This window comes from Engystomops pustulosus, chromosome 6, assembly GCF_040894005.1.
Source record: "Engystomops pustulosus chromosome 6, aEngPut4.maternal, whole genome shotgun sequence".
NCBI classification, from domain to species: Eukaryota; Metazoa; Chordata; class Amphibia; order Anura; family Leptodactylidae; genus Engystomops; species Engystomops pustulosus.
Window position 1 is genome coordinate 19,570,203 of NC_092416.1, and position 22,913 is coordinate 19,593,115.

General features: G+C 44.9%; 1 protein-coding gene across 1 annotated transcript; it reads right to left on the reverse strand.

The window, feature by feature from the left end:
- Positions 1–289: 289 nt before the first annotated feature.
- On the reverse strand, positions 290–5,172 carry LOC140065558 (venom serine protease inhibitor-like). Its single transcript, XM_072113153.1, has 4 exons — positions 5,079–5,172; positions 4,852–4,887; positions 1,525–1,879; positions 290–403 (listed from the first exon to the last, which is right to left on the reverse strand). Exons 1-4 carry the CDS (start codon positions 5,110–5,112, stop codon positions 400–402), a joined length of 429 nt encoding a protein of 142 aa, XP_071969254.1. The 5' UTR covers positions 5,113–5,172; the 3' UTR covers positions 290–399.
- Positions 5,173–22,913: the final 17,741 nt, after the last annotated feature.

Sequence of the window (22,913 nt, forward strand, 5' to 3'; positions counted from 1 at the left end):
ACGAATAGGACAGAAAATTTGAAAGGAGAAAAGGAGTTAAGTAGTGAAATTCTGGTGACAGGTTTCCTTTATGTGTCCACCATCAAGCAAATAAGAGCTGAGCAAGGTGGTCGGTATTTGGGCCACTGGACTATCAAACAATTTTTTTCCCCCGGGGAAACGAAAGCTAAAAAAACTATAACTAAAACTTTGAGCTACCAATTGTCACAAATTGTGAACCAAAGGATTGTCTTCATATGAAACATAGACTTGATGCTTTCTACTTATGAATAATCACAAGTGCTAAAAATCAGGTGTAATGTTAATTTTATTATGCATATTTTTTCTAATTTAAATTATCTTTAGGTTCCAAGACTTTGTCTTCTCTTGATCAGAGGCTTTTTGCTTTGTCTTATGAATTCACCTGTTGGGAGAAATACACAAATGTTAAATATTTTTGACTGATATTTTAGGCAGTTTTTGTAATAATCTGTATATCCCCAATTTGCGTAACAACTATAGGCGACATATTGTTACAGAACAACATAAATTACGGAGATTTGTGCCGTGTGTAATGAGCATTGAAAGCAGGTATAGCTGTACACGTATTTCGGGCACACGTACATCGGGCACAGTGTATTTTAGGGATCCGTATGGGTGCAGCCAACGTCTTATTACCTCTAGTTTGTGGTGCTAAACCGGCTGAAGTTTGAGTAATATTGGTGTAAGGGATGGGAGCGACACCACTGAGGGCAAAATCCAAGTACGGTAGCTTGTAAAATTAATTTTATTGCATAGAAAAACAGAACCGAAACGCGTTTCGAGGATTCCATAATACCCCTTTTTCAAGTGGAACTTTTCTTGGCACAGTCCTGCTATCAGCTGAGGAAAATTTTCTACCCTATTGAACCCTGAACATAATGGGGCAGATTTACTTACCTGGTCCTGTCGCGATCCAGCGGCGCGTTCTCTGCGGTGGATTCGGGTCCGGCCGGGATTCACTAAGGTAGTTCCTCCGACGTCCACCAGGTGGCGCTCCTGGTGAAGGTAAGTGCAAGCTCCGCAACACTTTTTGTTTTTTAAATGCGCCGATGCGCCAAAATCCGATCGCGTGCGCCAAAAATCCCGGGGCAATACAGGGAAAATCGGCACAAATCGGAAATATTCGGGTAACACGTCGGGAAAACGCGAATCGGGCCCTTAGTAAATGACCCCCAATTTCCTAAACCTAGTTACCATATGACTCAACAAACATCATAGTGCACAGCATGTAGGACGGATATCGTTGCAGAATAAACAAAAATCCAAATATCTTAGTAATGTTCCGTGCTTATGGAATTTGGAAGAGGATGAAAAAGAGACAAAAGAGAGCCAGAGAAAAGAAGATAAAAAAAAAAGATAATGGACATAATAGAAAGGACATAAAAACTGAAAAATATAAAAACAAGAAAGAGAGAGGAAGGGTAAAAGTTAAAAGGAACAGAACGGTAAAATGACTTCTGTTTATTTATATTATTACATTTGTAAAAGTTGGTGTTTTCTTACCATCTTGGGCATTTTCCCTCTGGGATGCAGGTATTAGAGGGACCCATGACATATCCTTTCTGGGTACATCTACATCCTTGAGTACAACCGTAGCCACAAGGCTTTTTAGTTTTACAGTAGTCAGAACATCCGACACATTTGTCCAATACAGCTCCTTTAGGACAAGAATTATTTGGAGGAGGGGGCGATGGGCATTTTTGCTTAGGGACACATTTGTTATCACGATCAAGGAGGTATCCGGGCTCTTTACATTTACATCCTTGGGTACAAGATTGAGCACAAAATGCATCCTTATTTTGGCATCTGTCTGTGCAGCGTAAGCAATCTGACCATTCCTTATCTCTAGGGCATTTATCTGTGGAGAGAAACGGGGTGATAATGAGCCAATAAAACATATGAAAACCTTGTCATAAAGGCCAAATGTTTTTTTTTTTTTTAAATTGAATTTTAATTTGCAAATAATAAAAATACACATACTATTTTTTTTAAGTATTTTTTAAAATTTATTTTAACAAAACAATTTTATATTGTCCATTATAAAGTATATCTATTCATACTTTGTGAACTACCGTATATACTCGTGTATAAGCCGACCCGAGTATAAGCCGAGGCCCCTAATTTTACCACAAAATACTGGGAAAACCTATTGACTCGAGTATAAGCCGAGGGTGGGAAATGCATTGGTCACAGCCTCCCCAGTATATAGCCAGCCAGCCCCTGCCCCAGTGTATATAGCCAGCCAGCCCCTGCCCCAGTGTATATAGCCAGCCAGCCCCTGCCCCAGTGTATATAGCCTGCCAGACCCTGCCCCAGAGTATATAGCCTGCCAGACCCTGCCCCAGTGTTTATAGCCTGCCAGACCCTGCCGGACAGATCGCACAGAAGATATACAGGGGTCGCCGGAAAGGTGAGTTTAGATATATTTATTTTTTGACTCGAGTATAAGCCGAGTTTGGGTTTTTCAGCACATTTTTGTGCTGAAAAACTAGGCTTATACTCGAGTATATAAGGTAATTTGTCAGATCTTCCCAAGCTCATCCAATTCATAACTATTATTAGTTTGGCTACAAACAACAGTTTACCCCTTTAATGCTCCATGACATATCTGTACATCGTGGATCTATTAAGGAGATGTGAAAAGGGTTCAGCACCCATCGGTAAGCAATTGGGGTAAAAAGCCAGCTGCGCGTGGGCGCTACTATCTTGTTTTAGATTGTCGCTCTCTGTGACATCTTCAGGAAGTGACTATCTGTTATCATGACAACCTCAGATCTTTATAAGACTTGAGTTTGTGTATTTACAGAATATCTGTAACAATGTGCCAGTGGCACATTGTGACAGATGATGTGTAAAATCCACAAATCCTGCCATACTGTACATGGTATGCATGGTCAATCAGACAACATAAGGTTAAAGTAAGCTAGGGCATCTGAAAAGTGGCTAAAAAATGTATAAAATATAAAAGTAAAAATAATATATAAATAAAGCTTAAAAGTTCAAATCCCCCCATTTCCCTAGAACTGATAGAAAGATAAAGAAACAAATAAAATCATAAATAATCATGTCAGGTATCACCACAACCCCAAATGTTCGATCTACCAAAATATAATAACGGTTATTCCCGGCATTGAACCCTATAACAGAAAGTAGGGCCCAAATTTCCAAAACACAACTGTTTAACTAAATATGTATTAAAGAATGTATATGTATTAAAATGTATTGAAACACATTAAAACCTGTGAAAATTTGGCATTTCCATGTTCATACTAAGCCAAAGAATAAAGAAGACATGTTTGGGGCGCTCAATGAAAGCCGTACAAAGTGAGCCCACAAGAAAATGGCACAAATGTGTTTTTTTCAACAATTTCACCAAATTTTTTTCCTGCCTTCCAGTACACGGCATGGAATAATAAATACTGCCACTACATATGAAAACATAAGCCCTCACACAGCTCTGTACACAAAAAATGTAAGCTTATACATTTTTGAAGGTAGGTAATGAAAAATGAACACAAATGGGCTGCATCCTTAAAAGGTTAATTATTCCAATTTTTCCAAGGTCGTTTTAAAGATGATCATCCCCCTGGAATACACAACCTTAATGAGCCTGTTTTATAGTTATTTCTAGATTTTTCTCAATTTGTCGATTATATCTGACTAATACCTGCTTACTAGTGCCATACCCAGAGCATATCATATGTCCATAATTTGTCCTGACAGTCTAACATCTTGAGGATTTAGTAGTGTCAATCCAACTCAATAGCTCCAAAGAATAATCCAGTCTTCCGACAATACTAAACTGAATAAATCGATGATTTCAACTCAGAGAGCATTTTTTCATATTATCACAAATACTTTTACAGCTTTTTTCTGTTTACCTCATAGTGGATGGAACTTAATCCATTACATGTATCAATCTGTCTATGCCATAAAAATTGAGTATTTTGCACCTGAAATGCCCTTTGCCAAATTTGCTGAAAGGTATAGACTATTTTTAGTATTTAGTATTTTTAGTTTTCTTGCTCCTCGGAAAAAACGGTTCGGGTCCGCTCATCACTACCTGTGTAGTCAGACCTTGGTTTGTCGACTATAATTGGTAGACTCATGGGTCAAAAGTTTTGCTTGCAATTTTTCCCCATGCCCCCTATACTTTTTAGGAGCTTAAGTAACCCATTAATGCAAGAGAAGCAGCCATGTTCTTTAACACGGTCCTGTTAAATTTGTGACACGTGCCTAAAAATATGGTTTTCCCCATCACCCCCGAAAACCTAAATATGTTTTGGAAAATCAATATCAATGGTACATATTTGATAACAAGGCAGTTGTTAATTAATTAAAGTTAATTAAAGTACCTCAGTTCTGTAAACGTGGACACCAATATAATGGAACCATAGATATGGCAGTTTAGCTCTAAATAAGGTAGAAGTCTGATGTATGTTTAGTAGACAGCTATACTATGTAATAATGTATCCATAACAGCTTTACTCATTGAGAATTGTTTAAGCTCTAGCTATATCTAGTGATGTCTTTTCCGAAGAAAGTGTAAATGGAGTAAAAGGAGAAGACTGTAACCCTTTCTGCTGCATATTTCTCTTTAGCCTCAGTTAGTTAACTATGTAGAGTTTTTCTGTTACTTCTGACACAAAAATGTTGATGAAGCTAAAATTCTGAGACATCAGAGGAGATCAAAGTATTGCACGGAACTTTGTGGGCTCGTAGATAATGGACCCGAAACAGCATCAAGCAAAACAACCTCTATAATTAGACCCTCAATAAATGGCCACGTGAATAAGTGTGGACGTAAGTTTGTTTTTAGGCTTCACTTACCTCTCTTTGGAGGATTTGAAAAGGCCAAGGCAACAGCTTAAAAAAGACAAATTAAAAAATAAAAGTTACATTGTGGCTGGGTCAGTAATTCTCAAAAATACAAATTTAAAAAAGTTTATACCTAATAACGAATTAATGAAAGATTGCAAAAATGGTAATTAATGATAATTTCTTAGAATGTACAAAAATTATAAATGTTAAATCTAATTAAAATATAACAATAATACCTGAAAAAAATATCAGAATCCTCAAGGCAGCCATCACTGCTGAAACGGTAAAATCTTGCCTAAAAATTAGAAAAGATGGAGTGAAAAATTAGGATTTAGCATTGAACAAGGCAATGAAATATATGGATGGAATGGAGACACTTTCTACCTGTCAAGGTGTATTCCTCAGGAGATGATGACGGACTGTCTATTCCTTGCAGATTTTATACCTCAGAACTTCAGTCCAGGAGCCAATCGGAAAATTTATAGCATTGCTTAGACCATTAAATTAAAAATTTCATTGGTAGATAATTGTCACCTGGCCAAATGTCATAGATTTCCATGGGCGTTACAGCCCAGTTAAATAATAGATTACGTTTCATGTATAATTATAGGGTGCGTCAGATATTTTTCTTATTTAGAATATGCACATTCTATTTTCTTACTTGGAGGTCTGTAGAGATAATAGAGATTTATCAGTACTTGTTTTTTGGCATAGAAGCAGTAAAATAGTTGAAAGTATTCTGGTGACTTTGACAACTTTACATGAGCATGCAGGGGATGTGAATGGGCACAGCTGTTATCGCCCGGCATGGGGCATTCCTGTCCTGTGTCTCTGGACACCACTGAATGTTTGCAGAATTTTAGTCAAAACTATGCGCCGCCAGACCTGGTGTAGTTTTGTCCTCAAGTTAGCACCGCCATAATGTATAAGCCTCATGTTCTAGCTACTGTGGCATTGGGAGGGGGGGGGGGGGCAGGGATTTCTTCATACACCAGCGCAAAGAGGGCCACATATTACAAATCTTCCCCATTGTATCTATCCGTTGGTTTGATCTTAGTAAGTTTGGGCCCACATGTGATACCGTGTGTTACCGTTTCAGAACATCTCCAAAACAATACATTTTATAAATTGTTTTCTGGATACTCTGATAAGTATTTTGCAAAACGAAAGCAAAGAAGAATAAATAGTGAACATGGTTCTTTGTCAGAACTAATTACAGCAGTAACAGCCATTGCAGCTGCTACGGGGCCCGCAGTGTCAAGGGCCCCATCATTCAACCTGACACACTAAAGGATAGTGAATATGCATCATTATATACATATTATGCTACACATTATTGCAGTGAAATTTTTCAACATAACACGTGTGTGGGAAACTCATATAAGAAATGTTGGGGAGGGGATGGCAGTACAAGGAATCCCCCCCCCCTATGTGGTCTGCAGTTATTGCAGCAGATATGTGCCCTTAACCCCCCTGGGATAAGAAGACTGGCAGAGGGGGTCCCATTCAGAAGTCTGCTATGGGGCTGAGACTCTCGTAGTTTCGCTCCTTTTCTTTGATATGCATCGAAAAGCTAAGGCTAGCCATGTGTTCTTATCCCACAGAAGAGCTGCTGTACTACAGATTACTGGATAGAATGATGACGGGGCTAATAGTTCATTGCAATTGTTGAGAGTGAGGCTGCATTGCAATTTTGTAGAGGAGCTTTGTATAGATGTGTGGTTATTTTTGGAATTTTTATTGTGTCCTATATAAATAACCTATAATAACTTTCAATAGGCCCACATGATAACCTGTCCTTACATCATTAAGTCTCACACCCTCAATCACATAAAGTGTATTGGCACCGATCCGAAATGGAAATCCCATAATAATAATCATAGAAATGTCTCCAAGATGCTATTTAAAAGGGTTTTTTTTAAAGACTAGTGGAGGACAGTAACGTGATTGAGATGAAGAGGAGTGGAGGCGAATATTTCCAGGGGTTTTTGTGTTTTTACAACTGGTTGATTTTCTTTAATGTTGTTCGATTTTATGGGGTTGTTTAAGCTTTGTAGCCATCGCAATGTAACTGTATGTTGTGGTTTATTAGGTCTGAAGAGGGGTCATACAGTGGACCCTTTTTATATATTGCAAGTGAATGCAAAGTGAAATGTCCGAGAGCAGAACTGTTCTAATTGTGAATAGAAACCAATCAGAGCTTTGCTTTAAAATAAAAAATAGTTGTGGGGAAATGAAAGCTGAGCTCTTATTGATTGCCACAGGCAATTAGAACAGTTCTGCATCGGGCCTTAAGTCTAATCCCCTTAGCTACGGTCCCTTCCCATTGTCTGGACAACCCTAGGTAGTTGGTAGACAACTAGAGGACATTCCCTCCTTGCACAAAAAGCTCAAAACATATAGAATAACACATTACAATCAGATAAAAATGGTCGCCAGAGTTACATCACAATAAAGAGAACAAACAACTTACCAAATCGATAGAATAAAAAGAAACCAGGACAAAAGCCAAAGGGTCAGGAGATATCATACATGAGCGGACAGATTACACGTTTGCTTTGTCCAGTGTGAACTATAACAAGCAGTGAGAAAAAGCTCTCAGGACCTTTTATGTGATGTCAGAATCCTGGTGCACACCATAGACATAATCTGCATAAGAATATAGTCATAAATCCACTCTTGTGTATTTTTGGTGTATCAATTTCACCACATATGGAATTGATACAGAATTGCCCTTATTTTTGTAGGCCCTACCCTATGCCTCCCTCAATGTAGCATCTGCCTTAAGTCCCCTTCTGAAGCCCCCAGAACCTGATGCTTTTCTTGATATAGCCAACCCCCCACACACACCTTATGCCTCCATATCAGTCCCACCACAACTTATTGCCCTTGTAGTAGCTGCTCTCCTTTCTGTAGAGGGTACACTACACACAACTGATTAAAGGTCACAGTAGCCATAAAAAAATTATTTTGAAAACCTTGCTACAAATACCAATTCATAACAAGTATGTTATATACGAACACCAGAAGTTGTTTTAAAAGTGTAATGTATGGAACAAAAATGTATTTATCTTACAGTGAGACCATAAATATTAAATCAATGGGCTCCAGGGTGTAGCTTGAATTAACTGGGACTAGAGATGAGCGAGTATACTCGTCCGAGCTTGATGCTCGTTCGAGTATTTAGGTACAGAGAAAAGACAGAGACATCGGGGAGCAGCACAGAGACATCGGGGAGCAGCACAGAAACATCGGGGAACAGGACAGAGACACCGGGGAGCAGGACAGAGACACCGGGGAGCAGGACAGAGACACCGGGAGCAGGACAGAGACATCGGGGAACAGGACAGAAACATCGGGGAGCAGCACAGAAACATCGGGGAGCAGTACAGAGATATCGGGGAGCAGCGCAGAGGCATCAGGGAGCAGTGCAGAGGCATCGGGGAGCAGCACAGAAACATCGGGGAGCAGTACAGAGATATCGGGGAGCAGCGCAGAGGCATCGGGGAGCAGCGCAGAGGCAATGGGGAGCAGCGCAGAGGCAATGGGGAGCAGCGCAGAGGCATCAGGGAGCAGTGCAGAGGCATCGGGGAGCAGCACAGAGGCATCAAGCAGCAGCGCAGAGGCAATGGGGAGCAGTGCAGAGGCAAAGGAAGAGCAGCGCAGAGGCATCGGAGAGCAGCGCAGAGGCAATGGGGAGCAGCGCAGAGGCATCGGAGAGCAGTGCAGAGGCAAAGGGGGAGCAGCGCAGAGGCATCGGAGAGCAGCGCAGAGGCATCGGGGAGCAGCGCAGAGGCAATAGGGAGCAGTAGCGCAGAGGCATTGGGGAGCAGCGTACAGGCAATGGGAAGCAGCGCAGAGGCATTGGGGAGCAGCACAGAGGCAATGGGGAGCAGCGCAGAGGCATCGGGGAGCAGCACAGAGGCATCGGGGAGCAGCGCAGAGGCATTGGGGAGCAGCGCAGAGGCAATGGGGAGCAGCGCAGAGGCATCAGGGAGCAGCGCAGAGGCATCGGGGGAGCAGCGCAGAGAGATCGGGGAGACTTCAGTGGAAGAAGAGGAGCAGATCCCGGGACAGCGTATCTCCTCTCCCGACAAGTAAGCAGATGTGCAGAATATCTGCAATCTATTCTTCACTGTGTTTTTCACTGCGTTTTTCACTTAAATGATCCTGTGTTCACTGTTTTTATTCTATTCTTCACTGTTCTTCACATCTGCTAACTTGTCGGGAGATAATATACACGCGGAACAGTGAAGAATAGATTGCAGATGTTTGCATACATCTGCTAACTTATCAGAAGACATTCTTTTTCAATTAAATAACACATTTTATTCCCGAACCATGGTCCCTTTGAAAAATGGTCGAGTCTCCCATTGACTTCAATGGGGCTCGTTATTCGAGACGAGCACTCGAGCACCAGGAAAAGTTCATCTCAAATAAAGAGCACCCGAGCATTTCAGTGCTCGATCATCTCTAATTGGGACACATAACAAACTGTAAATTGGAAATACTCCCCTTGGAGGTTATTTATCATTGATTTTCCTGGGCTTTCTTGGCGTAAAAAGTATCAAAATAATCACATTGAGATTTTTAGGGACTTTTCACTGCTAAAAACTCTCACAGGACTACATACACCTCTTAATTAATCTGGCGTAAAAGTTAACAAGCCTGATAACCTGTTGTTTTGCTTTTTATTTGTGTTAATCTGTTAACTTTAATATTATAAAAACTTTTCTTAATGGGCAAAGCCACTTAAATGAATCTCATGGGCAGAGAAGCTCCAAAAACAGATACAGAACTGTCCAAAAAGTTTTTCAAAAAGTCCCAAAAATGTCTCAAAATGCTTAAAAAGTCCCAGCAGATATGCCAGTATTATAGGGGACTGGATCAACTATGAGACTTTTTATAGGTCCTAAGTAGAGATGAGCGAGCACTAAAATGCTCGGGTGCTCGTTACTCGAGCCGAACATTTCCAGATGTTCGAGTGCTCGTTTCGAGTAACGAGCCCCATTGAAATCAATGGGAGACCCGAGCATTTTTCAGTAAAATTATAAACTTAACGAGCACAGTGAAAATACACAGTGCAGAACAGATTGCAGATGTTCGGGAACATCTGCAATCTGTTCCGGAGACAAGCGTGCAGAACGGTGTTCTCCGCAATAGTATTTGAAGAACAATATGTGTGAAGAACAACTTGCAGATGTTTGGAAACATCTGCAAGTTGTTCTTCACACATATTGTTCTTCAAATACTATTGCGGAGAACACCGTTCTGCACGCGTGTCTCCGGGACATCTGCGATCTGCTCCGGAGACACCCGTGCAGAACGGTGTTCTCCGCAATAGTATTTGAAGAACAATATGTGTAGAGAACAACTTGCAGATGTTGCCAAACATCTGTAATGTGTTCTTCACACATATTGTTCTTCAAATTCTATTGCGGAGAACACCGTTCTGCACGCGTGTCTCCGGAACAGATTGCAGATGTTCCCGAACAACTGCAATCTGTTCTGCACTGTGTTCTTTGACTGTTTTCTTCAATTAAACAATTAAATTAAATGTTTTAATTGTATCTTTTTACTGTTCTTCACTTTTTTTTTTTTAATTAAATGCTCGTTATCGAGCAGGGCAAATACTCGTCCGAGCAATGAGCCGGTCTGAGTATGCTAATACTCGACTGAGCATCAAGCTCGGACGAGTATACTCGCTCATCACTAGTCCTAAGTATTGAATCTGGCTCTGCACTCGCTAGTGATCCACTAGCAGCAGTTCTATCTTTACCCCAAATACATGAACAATAAATTAACAATAAAAAGTCACAAAAAACCTTATTGCGATTATATTGAGAATTAATCACCAGAGAACCATTGATAAATAACTCCCATTAATTTCTCTCATATAAAGTTTTTCAATTTTTTATGTTTTACCGTTCAAGCTGATGACGACTAAGGAGCAATGTTCTTCTTTGTTATGCTATCTATAAATGACATGGTGGTCTTGTTTATTTACCTGCTTATACAGGCTATTAACTGTTTATATCTGGCATGTATATAAAAAATAAAAAGTCCAATAAAAAAAATTTAAGAAAGAGAAAAAAGGCATATGACTGAGCAAGGACAGCGATGAACACACTGGGGCAGATTTATGAAGTCGTCTGAGAGTAACAATGTTCTTAGTTGCCCAATGCCACCAATTACAGCTCCGATTTCATTTTTCTATTGCTCATGAATATTTTAAAAGGGAGCTCTAATTGGTTGCTATGGGCAACTAAGAACATTCTTACTCTTAGTGAGGTTCATAAATCTCACCCAATGGGGCACATTTACTTACCCGGTCCCTGCTCGATTCCCGAGGTGCGCTGTCCGACGAGGATGAAGTCTGTCGCCATTCATCAAGATTGTGCGCCTGATGTCCTGCATCTGTCGCTTCACCGCTGAGGTCTGCCGGAGTTCCCCTTCTTATTCCCAGTGTATGTGAGTGCATGTCTTGCGAAACAATTTGATTTGTTAAATCCCGCAAGTAGTCTGAATCCATCGGACCGTCCGACGGACCGCCCCCCGATTTGTCCACAACACAATGCCCCAATGTGTTTTGACCCAGGCCATGTGACTCTTGCACCCTTATACTCCAAAGCCACGGTGGCATATCCACTGGTGTGGTCCAACTGTAAGCATATCCTGGAGCCCCTTTACGACGGACTCTTTTAAATAGTTGTAGTTGATTCATATGTCCATACTGATGAGCTTTGATTGGCCTGCACTAGTTGTGTCATCAGGGTTGAGGTGTGTATGGTCTACAATGGGAAAAGTCCCTTGTGGTATCCATTCCAAGGCAATCTGTTCGAAACCAAACCAAACCAACCAGGTACTATGCAGTGGGAAAAGGAATTTAGTCATCCACTGTTAGTTTGAGCCCAAATTGGGAGTGCACCATAGTAGCGTTGGAGTACAATCTGATCCAGCTCGGTCTCATGCCGTTAGTCACTATGAGGCATCTCACACAGGTACAAGTCCAGGAAAAATTGGATCACAACCGGCCATGGGATATACCCTTAGACTTGAAGATGTTCTTTAACTTCACTCATCTTTCTGATTTGTAGGCATCAAAAACGATTAATGTGATAACTAGAGATGAGCGAACACACTCGTCCGAGCTTGATGCTCGTTCGAGCATTAGCGTACTCGAAGCTGCTCGTTGCTCGAATGAGTATTTCGCCCGCTTGAGAAAATGGCATCTCCCGCCTTTGTGATTTTTGGCGGAGACTCTGCACTCCACCCAGCATGACGTGGTACCCTTACACGTCGATAGCAGTGGTTGGCTGGCCTGATCAGGTGACCCTGGAATAGACTAGCCCCTGCCCGTGCTGCTCGGATCATTCTCTGTCTGGATGCCGTTAGGGAGAGAGTTGCTGCTGGTCAGGGAAAGCGTTAGGGTGTTATATTAGCTTACTGTTAGGCAGGAGTGAGTCTACAAGTACCCAACAGCCCTTGTTAGGGCTAGAATAGCGTTATATTGTATTTTTTTTGTTGTTTGCTTGTGGCTGGGCTTGCTGTGGCTGGGCTGGGTTTGATTTGAATTAGGCAGAGTCTGCTCCTTTATTTTTTTTTATGTTTATTTTTTTTTTATTACTCAAAGTCATCTGGCATAGCAGTGTGTTTTCAGTGCAGGCTAGAAAATAGCCATAGGAGAACCCAAACGGCTTACTTTGGCCTACAATAGCGTTATATATTTTATTTTTTGTTGATTTGCTTGTGGCTGGGCTTGCTGGCACTAGTAGTGCAGCTAGTACCATATTGTGAGGAATTTGCAGGGAGACTTGCGACCGTTGTGTTTAGCTCTTAGTGACACACATATCCATCTCAAACACCGAAGTAGGACAATTTATTAGGGGTTTGATTTGAATTACTCAAAGTCATCAGGCACAGCACAAAATCCAGTTGTGTGCTGTCGGTGTAGTTTAGAAACTAGCCATAGCAATAGGATAGCATTGTTTTGTTTAAAAAAACACAAAAAAACAAACAAAAAAAAAATTTACAGTTTACACTTAATTTTGAAAATGGTTAACCCGAGGGCTAGGGGTAGAGGACGAGGTCCTGGGCGGGGTGAGACACCACCTGGTGATGAGGGAGCAGGGGAACGCCGCAGAGCTACACTCCCTAGGTTCATGTCTCAAGTTACTGGGACTCGTGGTAGAGCAGTGTTGAGGCCAGAACAGTGCGAAGAGGTGATGTCGTGGATTGCGGACAATGCTTCTAGCCATTTGAAATCAGCACTCCTCCAGCTCCTCCACCTCAGACTCCTTCCCCCCAGTCTGCCCCCTCCCAGGAAAATTTGGCATTTGAACCGGCATACTCTGAGGAACTGTTTTCTGGACCCTTCCCAGAGTCACAAACCACTTGTCCGGTTGCTGCTGAGCTCTTTTCCGATGCCCAGGTTTTCCACCGGTTGCAGTCTGTGGGTGATGATGACATTATTGACGTAGTGGAAGAAGTGTGTAAAGAGGTGTCGGACGATGAGGAGACACGGTTGTCAGACAGTGGTAAAGTTGTTGTCAGGGCAGGAAGTCCGAGGGGGGGAGCAGACTGAGGGATTGGAGGATAATGAGGTGACAGACCCAAGCTGGGTTGATAGGCCGGGTGAACACAGTGCTTCTGAGACGGAGGCGAGTCCTATTCCAGAACAGGTTGGAAGAGGCAGTGGTGGGGCCAGACGGAGAGGCAGGGCCAGAGCTGGTGCATCAGTGCCAAATGTTTCAAGTACTCAAGCTCCCGTGGCAAGGGCTAGATTTTCAGAAGTCTGGGGGTTCTTTAAAGAAACACCGGATGACCGACGGACTGTGGTGTGCAACCTGTGCCAAACCAGGATCAGCAGGGGTTCCACCACTACAAGCTTAACTGCCACCAGTATGCGCAGGCATATGAATGCTAAACACCCCACTCAATGGCACCGAGCCCATTCACCTCCGGTCAGGCACACCACTACTCCTTCCCCTGTGTCATCTGCTAGTCAGCCCCCTGCCCAGGACCCCGGCCCAAACACCTCCCGTGCGAAAACCCCATCTTCACCTCCACGATCCTCCACAGCATCCACCAGCGTTCAGCTCTCCATACCCCAGACGCTGGAGCACAAAAGGAAGTATAGTGCAACCCACCCACACGCCCAAGCCCTCAACATCCACATCTCCAAACTGCTTAGCCTGGAGATGCTGCCCTATAGGCTGGTAGAGACCGAGGCCTTTCTCAACCTCATGGCGGCGGCCGCCCCTCGGTATTCGGTCCCCAGCCGCCACTACTTTTCCCGATGTGCCGTCCCAGCCCTTCACCAGCACGTGTCAGACAACATCATCCGTGCCCTGACCAACGCCGTTTCTGACAAGGTCCACCTGACCACGGACACGTGGACGAGTGCTGCCGGGTAGGGCCACTATATATTGCTGACGGCATATTGGGTTAACTTGGTGGAGGCTGGGACCAAGTCTGACCCTGCGGCTGGTCATATACTGCCGACGCCGAGGATTGCGGGGCCTACCTCGGTCCAGGTCTCTCAGGCCTACTATGCCTCCTCCTCCTCCCACCCCTCCTCCACCTCCTCCTCCGAATTACCATCCGTGGGCATGGCGCCATCAGTCGGTAGCTCTAGGCACAGCAGCAGTGCCGTCGCTAACCTGGTGGCGGCTCTGCAACTCGGCAGACTGACACATGTGCCATGCCTGTGCCACGCCACATATTCACTCCTGATGAAGCCTACCTGATAGGCGACACGCGTCGGGTCTTCCCTCTCAGACGTAGGTTGGGTTTGGCTAATTGTTTTATATACCTTTCTCATGTGCACTATCATGCCTTATATTGTTTATTTACTAGTATCACCATGTTTGGTCTAACAAACCTTATGGAGACCAATGTAACAGTTTTACATTTATACTCATACTGATTATTTGTTATCTTCATTGGGATCTTACTATAAACATTCTTTATTTTGGTCTCCTTGTATATATAAGTCAAATAATATAAATGTATGCACATATGTATCTTTACATCTTTATATAATCCCCCTGCCACTGTCTGATTGTTCTATTGTGTAATGTCCGCTCTAGGACTTTTTAATGGTTTTTAATTGTGCTTATGTATTTGTCATACAATAAAAGTGTTATTTTGTTGATCCCATTCATATGCATCCTCCTTTTTCTTTCTCCATTTTCCATGACTTATTGGATGCAGATAAAATATTGTATCTTGACCTTATCAAGAAATGATACATTCGCCCATGTGTTAAATCTCATAGTTCAGCGTTTCCTCAAGACATACCCCAATCTGTCTGATATGCTCACGAAGGTGCGCCGCATCTGTGCGCATTTCAGGAGGTCCAGAACAGAGCTGCCACTCTCAGGGCAGCGCAGCGCCGCCTCCAACTGCCCGCTCACCGACTGTTGTGCGACGTGCCCACAAGGTGGAATTCAACGTTAACCATGTTATCCAGAGTTTACCAGCAGCGCAGAGTGATTGTAGACTGCCAGATGTCAACTTCCACCAGAACTGGTAGTCAGGTCAGTCAGCTTCCTCAAGTCTACAATGAGGAGTGGACGTGGATGTCTGATATCTGTCAGGTGCTGAGTAACTTTGAGGAGTCAACACAGATGGTCAGTGGCGATGCCGCCATCATCAGCCTCACCATCCCGCTGCTTGGCCTGTTGAAAAACTCTTTGGTCAGCATGAAGTCGGAAGCTTTGCGCTCGTCATAAGAGACGGGGGAAGAAGATTTCCTTGTTGATAGCCAAAGCACCCTTAGGTCTGTTTCTCAGCGCATATCAGATGAGGTGGAGGAGGATGAGGAGGAAGAGGAGGAGAATGTTGGCGAGACAGAAGAGGGGACTATTGTTCAGTCCTTCACTGTTCAGCGTGTATGGGCAGAAGAAGAGGATTTGGAGGAGGAGGAAATGGACAGTCAGGCCAGTGAGGGGAGTGAATTCTTGCGCATTGGGACTCTGGCGCATATGGCAGATTTCATGCTAGGCTGCCTATCCCGTGAGGAAAGGAGTGTGAGAATGCATGAATACCAGCAGGCCCTGGTGCACAAGCTGAAACAGTATTTCCCTTCTGACAGCGCTAGCGGCAGAGGGCGTACTTCTGCGGGACAAGAAGCGAGGGAGAGTAGGCGAGCAGGCAGCTTTTCCAGCACTGGCAGGGGTACGCTTTACAAGGCCTTTGCCAGTTTTATGTCACCCCAGCAAGACACTGTCACCTGTCCCCAGTCTCGGCAGAGTAGGGCTGATCTTTACAGAAAGATGGTGAGGGAGTACGTAGCTGACCATACCATCGTCCAAAATGATCACACAGCTCCCTACAAGTACTGGGTTTCAAAGCTGGACATGTTGCACGAACTGGCGCTGTTCGCCTTGCAGGTTCTTGCCTCCTCCTCCTCATTTTCCTCCTTCTCCTCCTCTTTGTACACTAAAGCAGAGGAAACTGGCTATTTTTTGCCAGGGCCAACTGGCTCTAGCTAAAGTACTCTATGTATTTAATTTTTCTGGAGGGCCACCTACCCGGCCCTCTGTTTTAAACAATTTTTGGGAGTGCCACATACAGGCACTCAATCTATTAAATTTTTCTGGAGGACCACCTACCTGCTCCTCTGGTTTGAAAACTTTTTTGGACTGCCACATACAGGCACTATCCAAATTAAATTGTCTCCATAGCAGCCTCCACACGTTGTCTTTTTAGCTGCCTCCACACGTTTTCTCCATTGCTACCTCCACACGTCATCTCCATAGCTGCCTCCAAAAGTCGTCCATATAGCTGCCTCCATACATCGTCCCCTTAGCAAACGAGCTGTGTCAGGCAGAATTTTGTGTTTATTTTCATGGCTTCCACATTAAACTTGTTAACTTTGTCGCTACCCTGCTGTGTTATCCACAACATATATTGGCAAAAGCTTTCCTCTCACCCGCCATAACCCAAACTTATAAGAACACTACTACACTTGATCTTATACAAAAGGTTCTTAGAAGTGCTGGTTGGGGAGTAGCCGAGAGACAGGGGCTTGGATAGGCGAAAGCTCGCCTGGCAGCGGAGCGCCAGCTCCATCCCAAGATCCAACTAACATAGTTTTAACTGCAGCACCTTTAATTTACTAGTAGTTCACTGCCTCCATACATCGTCCCCTTATCAAACGAGCTGTGTCAGGCAAAATTTTGGGTTGTTTTCATGGCTTCCACATTAAACTTGTTAACTTTGTCGCTACCCTGCTGTGTTATCCACAAAATATACTGGCCAACTTTTATCATTTACCGATATTATTTAATCTGTTTACATTCCCCTCACCCGCCCTAACCCAAACTTATAAGAACACTACTACACTTGATCTTATATAAAAGGTTCTTAGAAGTGCTGTTTGGGGAGTAGCCGAGAGACAGGGGCTTGGATAGGCGAAAGCTCGCCTGGCAGCGGAGCGCCAGCTCCATCCCAAGATCCAACTAACATAGTTTTAACTGCAGCACCTTTAATCTACTACTAGTTCACTGCCTCCATACATGGTCCCCTTATCAAACGAGCTGTGTCAGGCAGAATTTTCAGGTGTTTCACCAGATACATAGTGGAACTCGGCCCATCTGTCGCCGCCATGCTGGAGACCTGAAGTTGCAATCATAGCAGCGCAATATGAATGCCCCATACTGTCGCTCTTAATCATGGAAGTTGTCTCCATGGCTGCCTCCACATGTCGTCCCCTTATCAAACGAGCTGTGTCAGGCTCATTTTTCAGGTGTTTCACCAGATACGTTATGGAACTTGGTCACTATGTCACCACCATGCTGTGTTATCGACTAAATATACCGTCAACCTTTTGTTCACATAGGAAATCATTTCAGCGCTTCTTGCTCACCTCCTTTGGTTCCTCTCTGCCACCCATTGGTTTGAAGCCTGAGTCCATTTAGGGTATGTCGCCATGACACTCTCTAGCCTGCCACTGCTGCCGCTGCCTCTTCATGCCGTCCCCTATACTGTCAGGGTCAATTATTGGATGTTTTAGATGCTATCTAGCTTCATTCTGTCACTCTGTCATTGCCATGCTGTTGCCCATAATTTTGGCATAATGGTGCGATTAGGCAGCCTCAGAGGCATCCATGCATGCTGCCCCTGCTGTTTCCTGTCCATTTCCGTGGTGTTTCCATCCTTTTCTGAGGTTCCCAGGTGTTTGGCCAAGCTTCCCTGTGCAGAGCCTTGGTCCCCTTGAAAAATGCTCGAGTCTCCCATTGACTTCAATGGGGCTCGTTATTCGAGACGAGCACTCGAGCATCGGGAGAGAGATGAGCGAACATGCTCGTCCGAGCTTGATGCTCGGTCGAGCATTAGGGTACTCGAAACTGCTCGTTACTCGGACGAATACTTCGCCCGCTCGAGAAAATGGCAGCTCCCGCCGTTTTGCTTTTTGGCGGCCAGAAACAGAGCCAATCACAAGCCAGGAGACTCTGCACTCCACCCAGCATGACGTGGTACCCTTACACGTCGATAGCAGTGGTTGGCTGGCCAGATCAGGTGACCCTGGGATAGACTAGCCGCTGGCCGCGCTGCTCGGATCATTCTGTCTCTGGATGCCGCTAGGGAGAGAGCTGCTGCTGGTCAGGGAAAGCGTTAGGGTGTTCTATTAGCTTACTGTTAGGCAGGAGTGATTCTCAAAGAACCCAACAGCCCTTCTTAGGGCTACAATAACGTTCTACTTTTTTTATTTTAATTTGCATCTTTTACCATTTTGTGAGGAATTAGCAGGGGGACTTGCTACCGTTGTGTTTAGCTCTTAGTGGCACACATATCCATAGCAAAGACCGAAGTGGCAAAATTCAGTAGGGGTTGGATTTCTATTAGGCAATAACTCAGTGTCATCTCATCTGGCATAGTAGTGTGCTTCCTTTGATACTTGGCTAGAAAATAGCCATAGGAGAATACAAACAGCTTCTTGAAGCCTACAGTAGCGTTCTATATATTTGATTTCTGGTTGATCTGCTGGTGGCTGTAGTTTCTGCAGTGCATGTACTTGCCAATTCTGAGCAATTTGTAGTGAGACTTGCGACCGCTGTGTTCTGCGCTTAGTGGCGCACATATCCATAGCAAAGGCCGAAGTGGCAAAATTCAGTAGGGGTTGGATTTCTATTAGGCAATAACTCAGTGTCATCTCATCTGGCATAGTAGTGTGCTTCCTTTGATACTTGGCTAGAAAATAGCCATAGGAGAATACAAACAGCTTCTTGAAGCCTACAGTAGCGTTCTATATATTTGATTTCTGGTTGATCTGCTGGTGGCTGTAGTTTCTGCAGTGCATGTACTTGCCAATTCTGAGCAATTTGTAGTGAGACTTGCGACCGCTGTGTTCTGCGCTTAGTGGCGCACATATCCATAGCAAAGGCCGAAGTGGCAAAATTCAGTAGGGGTTGGATTTCTATTAGGCAATAACTCAGTGTCATCTCATCTGGCATAGTAGTGTGCTTCCTTTGATACTTGGCTAGAAAATAGCCATAGGAGAATACAAACAGCTTCTTGAAGCCTACAGTAGCGTTCTATATATTTGATTTCTGGTTGATCTGCTGGTGGCTGTAGTTTCTGCAGTGCATGTACTTGCCAATTCTGAGCAATTTGTAGTGAGACTTGCGACCGCTGTGTTCTGCGCTTAGTGGCGCACATATCCATAGCAAAGGCCGAAGTGGCAAAATTCAGTAGGGGTTGGATTTCTATTAGGCAATAACTCAGTGTCATCTCATCTGGCATAGTAGTGTGCTTCCTTTGATACTTGGCTAGAAAATAGCCATAGGAGAATACAAACAGCTTCTTGAAGCCTACAGTAGCGTTCTATATATTTGATTTCTGGTTGATCTGCTGGTGGCTGTAGTTTCTGCAGTGCATGTACTTGCCAATTCTGAGCAATTTGTAGTGAGACTTGCGACCGCTGTGTTCTGCGCTTAGTGGCGCACATATCCATAGCAAAGGCCGAAGTGGCAAAATTCAGTAGGGGTTGGATTTCTATTAGGCAATAACTCGGTGTCATCTCATCTGGCATAGTAGTGTGCTTCCTTTGATACTTGGCTAGAAAATAGCCATAGGAGAATACAAACAGCTTCTTGAAGCCTACAGTAGCGTTCTATATATTTGATTTCTGGTTGATCTGCTGGTGGCTGTAGTTTCTGCAGTGCATGTACTTGCCAATTCTGAGCAATTTGTAGTGAGACTTGCGACCGCTGTGTTCTGCGCTTAGTGGCGCACATATCCATAGCAAAGGCCGAAGTGGCAAAATTCAGTAGGGGTTGGATTTCTATTAGGCAATAACTCAGTGTCATCTCATCTGGCATAGTAGTGTGCTTCCTTTGATACTTGGCTAGAAAATAGCCATAGGAGAATACAAACAGCTTCTTGAAGCCTACAGTAGCGTTCTATATATTTGATTTCTGGTTGATCTGCTGGTGGCTGTAGTTTCTGCAGTGCATGTACTTGCCAATTCTGAGCAATTTGTAGTGAGACTTGCGACCGCTGTGTTCTGCGCTTAGTGGCGCACATATCCATAGCAAAGGCCGAAGTGGCAAAATTCAGTAGGGGTTGGATTTCTATTAGGCAATAACTCAGTGTCATCTCATCTGGCATAGTAGTGTGCTTCCTTTGATACTTGGCTAGAAAATAGCCATAGCAATAGGATAGGATTGTTTGGTTTTAAAAACACAAAAAAAAAAAAAAAACACAAAAAAACACAAAAAAAAACAAAAAGAAGTAAAAAAAAAAAAAAGTTATAACTCTCATTTTAAAAATGTTTAACCCGAGGGCTAGGGGTAGAGGACGAGGGCGGGGACGTGGGCGTCCAACTACTGCAGGGGTCAGAGGCCGTGGTCCTGGGCGGGGTGAGACACCACCTGCTGATGAGGGAGCAGGGGAACGCCGCAGAGCTACACTCCCTAGGTTCATGTCTGAAGTTACTGGGACTCGTGGTAGAGCACTGTTGAGGCCAGAACAGTGCGAACAGGTGATGTCGTGGATTGCTGACAATGCTTCGAGCAATTTGTCCACCACCAGTCAGTCTTCCACGCAGTCCACCCATGTCACCGAAATCCCCACTCCTCCAGCTCCTGCACCTCAGCCTCCTCCCCCCCAGTCTGCCCCCTCCCAGGAAAATTTGCCATTTGAACCGGCATACTCTGAGGAACTGTTTTCTGGACCCTTCCCACAGTCACAAACCACTTGTCCGGTTGCTGCTGAGCAATTTTCCGATGCCCAGGTTTTCCACCAGTCACAGTCTGTGGGTGATGATGACCTTCTTGACGTAGTGGAAGTGTGTAAAGAGGTGTCCGACGATGAGGAGACACGGTTGTCAGACAGTGGGGAAGTTGTTGTCAGGGCAGGAAGTCCGAGGGGGGAGCAGACTGAGGGATCGGAGGATGATGAGGTGACAGACCCAAGCTGGGTTGAGAGGCCGGGTGAACACAGTGCTTCTGAGACGGAGGAGAGTCCTCGACCTGAACAGGTTGGAAGAGGCAGTGGTGGGGCCAGACGGAGAGGCAGGGCCAGAGCTGGTGCATCAGCGCCACTGTCAACTAGTGAAGCTCCCGTGGTGAGGGCTCTTGCGGCGAGGGCTAGATCTTCAGAAGTGTGGAGGTTCTTTAAGGAAACACCGGATGACCGACGGACTGTGGTGTGCAACATTTGCCAAACCAGGCTCAGCAGGGGTTCCACCACTACTAGCTTAACTACCACCAGTATGCGCAGGCATATGAATGCTAAGCACCCCACTCAGTGGCAACAAGCCCGTTCACCTCCGGCCGTGCACACCACTGCTCCTTCCCCTGTGTCAGCTGCTAGTCAGCCCCCTGCCCAGGACCCTGGCACAAAAACCCCATCGTCGCCTCCACGATCCTCCACAGCATCCACCAGCGTTCAGCTCTCCATACCCCAGACGCTGGAGCGGAAACGCAAATATAGTGCAACCCACCCGCACGCCCAAGCCCTTAATGTGCACATCTCCAGATTGCTTAGCCTGGAGATGCTGCCCTATAGGCTAGTAGAGACCGAGGCCTTTCGCAACCTCATGGCGGGGGCCTACCTCGGTCCAGGTGTTTCAGGCCTACTATGCCTCCTCCTCCTCCCACCCCTCCTCCACCTCCTCCTCCGAACTACCATCCGTGGGCACGGCGCCATCAGTCGGTAGCTCTAGGCACAGCAGCAGTGCCGTCGCTAAGCGACAGCAGGCGGTGCTCAAACTGCTGAGCCTAGGCGACAAAAGGCACACCGCCCAAGAGCTATTACAGGGCATCACGGCGCAGACTGATCTGTGGCTGGCACCGCTGAACCTCAAGCCGGGAATGGTTGTGTGTGACAACGGCCGTAACCTGGTGGCGGCTCTGCAACTCGGCAGACTGACACATGTGCCATGCCTGGCCCATGTGTTAAATCTGATAGTGCAGCGTTTCCTCAAGACATACCCCAATCTGTCTGATTTGCTCACGAAGGTGCGCCGCATCTGTGCGCATTTCAGGAAGTCCAGCCCAGATGCTGCCACTCTCAGGGCAGCGCAGCGCCGCCTCCAACTGCCCGCTCACCGACTGTTGTGCGACGTGCCCACGAGGTGGAATTCAACACTGACCATGTTATCCAGAGTTTACCAGCAGCGCAGAGCGATTGTAGACTGCCAGATGTCAACTTCCACCAGAACTGGTAGTCAGGTCAGTCAGCTTCCTCAAGTCTACAATGAGGAGTGGACGTGGATGTCTGATATCTGTCAGGTGCTGAGTAACTTTGAGGAGTCAACACAGATGGTCAGTGGCGATGCCGCCATCATCAGCCTCACCATCCCGCTGCTTGGCCTGTTGAAAAACTCTCTGGTCAGCATGAAGTCGGAAGCTTTGCGCTCGTCACAAGAGACGGGGGAAGAATATTCCCTTGTTGATAGCCAAAGCACCCTGAGGTCTGTTTCTCAGCGCATATCGGAGGAGGTGGAGGTGGAGGAGGATGAGGAGGAAGAGGAGGAGAATGTTGGCGAGACACAAGAGGGGACCATTGTTGAGTCCTTCACTGTTCAGCGTGTATGGGCAGAAGAAGAGGAGTTGGAG